This window comes from Opisthorchis viverrini, assembly GCF_000715545.1.
Source record: "Opisthorchis viverrini unplaced genomic scaffold opera_v5_25, whole genome shotgun sequence".
Taxonomy (NCBI): domain Eukaryota; kingdom Metazoa; phylum Platyhelminthes; class Trematoda; order Opisthorchiida; family Opisthorchiidae; genus Opisthorchis; species Opisthorchis viverrini.
In genome coordinates this window covers 1,065,245-1,066,717 of record NW_008751681.1, presented here as the reverse complement: position 1 = coordinate 1,066,717, position 1,473 = coordinate 1,065,245, and the positions used below count along the sequence as shown (strand labels likewise).

The following is a 1,473-nucleotide window of genomic DNA, read 5'->3' as shown; positions in this document are numbered from 1 at the left end:
AGGTCTCTGTGAGTGCGATTATGGACGGTTGTTCAAAGCAAGCTGACTGTTTAACATCGCCGAGTTTGTTGAAAAGGCTGAGGCAGTTTGTGTACAAGCATTTCAACACTGTCTCTGCTGTCTCCGAGGGTGAGGAGCCGAAAGTTGAGTGACCAGGGTGATTAGCAGACTTATTAGTTGTGTACTGGGTTTGAGTCTGAGTCCAAGGCTCCAAGGGGGCCTCTGGGGCGATGTTGTCTCCTTCCTGTCTTTGTGGTTTCTAGGGGTGCTTTTCGCCTACGACGTTTTTTCGTTCCGTGGGAGCTCGGTTTGCTCGGGCCTTTTGGCTTTGGCGGGCTGATATTTTTTCCCTTGGGCGAAACTTTCGACCGATGCTGTTTGTAGCTCTTTCAGCATCCCCTTTTCGTCGACCAGATTTGCTGTTGATCAAAGGTTTGCTGCAAGCTTTCGCCTTTCTGGGTGTTTTGGCGAGGTTTGACCGGAAAAGTGTCTCTGTGGGGCCCTAAGCGCTGGGTGTTGGCACCAAGAAGTAATGATTTTGGTGGCGCTCCCAAGAGGCCCGTTTTTGCGGAGGACTGCACCTTGAAGCCAGCCAGCAGTTTTCTAATATGGGGAGTTTTATGTGGCTTGTTTGGCTACAGTCGCTCTTTTTTCGTGTTTGTGGGGACCCCCGATCCGCCAGCGATCAGCGTGGCCACCTGGATGTACGAGGGATTTTCCGGACGGCTGTAGTCATGTTTATGGCTTTGGGTGTCGGGGTCCTGTGCGACGGTTGTGTCCACAGGCAGAGAGGCCGTTTTTGATGAAGTGGAGCTGGAAATTGGCTTCGCTTCTTGTCCCCGCACGTCTGACTCAGTCCAGTTCAGAGGCTGTGACTTTATTGAGGAGTGCACGACTGCAGCTGTGTCCTCTGATACGGAGATAAGCGCTGATATCTCCACGTAGTTTGGGCGCCGCCTGCATGTGGGGTTTGCCCGCTCCAGGGCGCCCCTTCCCTTGGTGGGCGAGAGACCTGTGGCGGTCGAATAAAAGCTGCTGTCCGGAGACGCAGCTGGTTTCGTCGGCCTACTTCCGGGAGCACAGGGGATATGACCACAATCGACTTGGTCATGAGTTTGGGGTCGTCTGATTTGGTGCCCGGTGGAAGCCAGTTTTGTGCTCCTACTCTTGACCTGCCATGACCAAGCTTACGTGCGTCTAGAGAACGATTCTCAGATAGGCGCCTGAATTTTGAGTTGGCCTTTTGAATGCTGCCAGCCCGCTCCAAGATCTCCTGTACGTCGGATGGGGAAGAAAGAGTGACTATAAGTCCAAGTGTTCGCTTACTTCCCTTTTGGCGTAGCCATTCTGCGTGGAGCAATTTATCAGGCTTGGTGAGGACATTGCTAATGATCGACTGTGCCAGCTTCGCCTGCGTGATTTTTCCGGAGAATGACCCCCAGATTATCAGTCTGTTTTCCCTTAGGCGCCTGT

The 1,473-nt window shown here is 52.9% G+C and overlaps 1 protein-coding gene across 1 annotated transcript in view; it reads left to right on the top strand.

The window, feature by feature from the left end:
- T265_02149 (hypothetical protein) overlaps positions 1-340 on the top strand; it is a gene marked incomplete at both ends in the record, with an annotated part of 159,685 nt that extends 159,345 nt beyond the window's left edge. Inside the window, one exon of the mRNA XM_009166323.1 lies at positions 264-340. Within this exon, the coding sequence (XP_009164587.1) occupies positions 264-340 (77 nt within the window). The remainder of the gene's footprint in view (positions 1-263) is intronic.
- Positions 341-1,473: the final 1,133 nt, after the last annotated feature.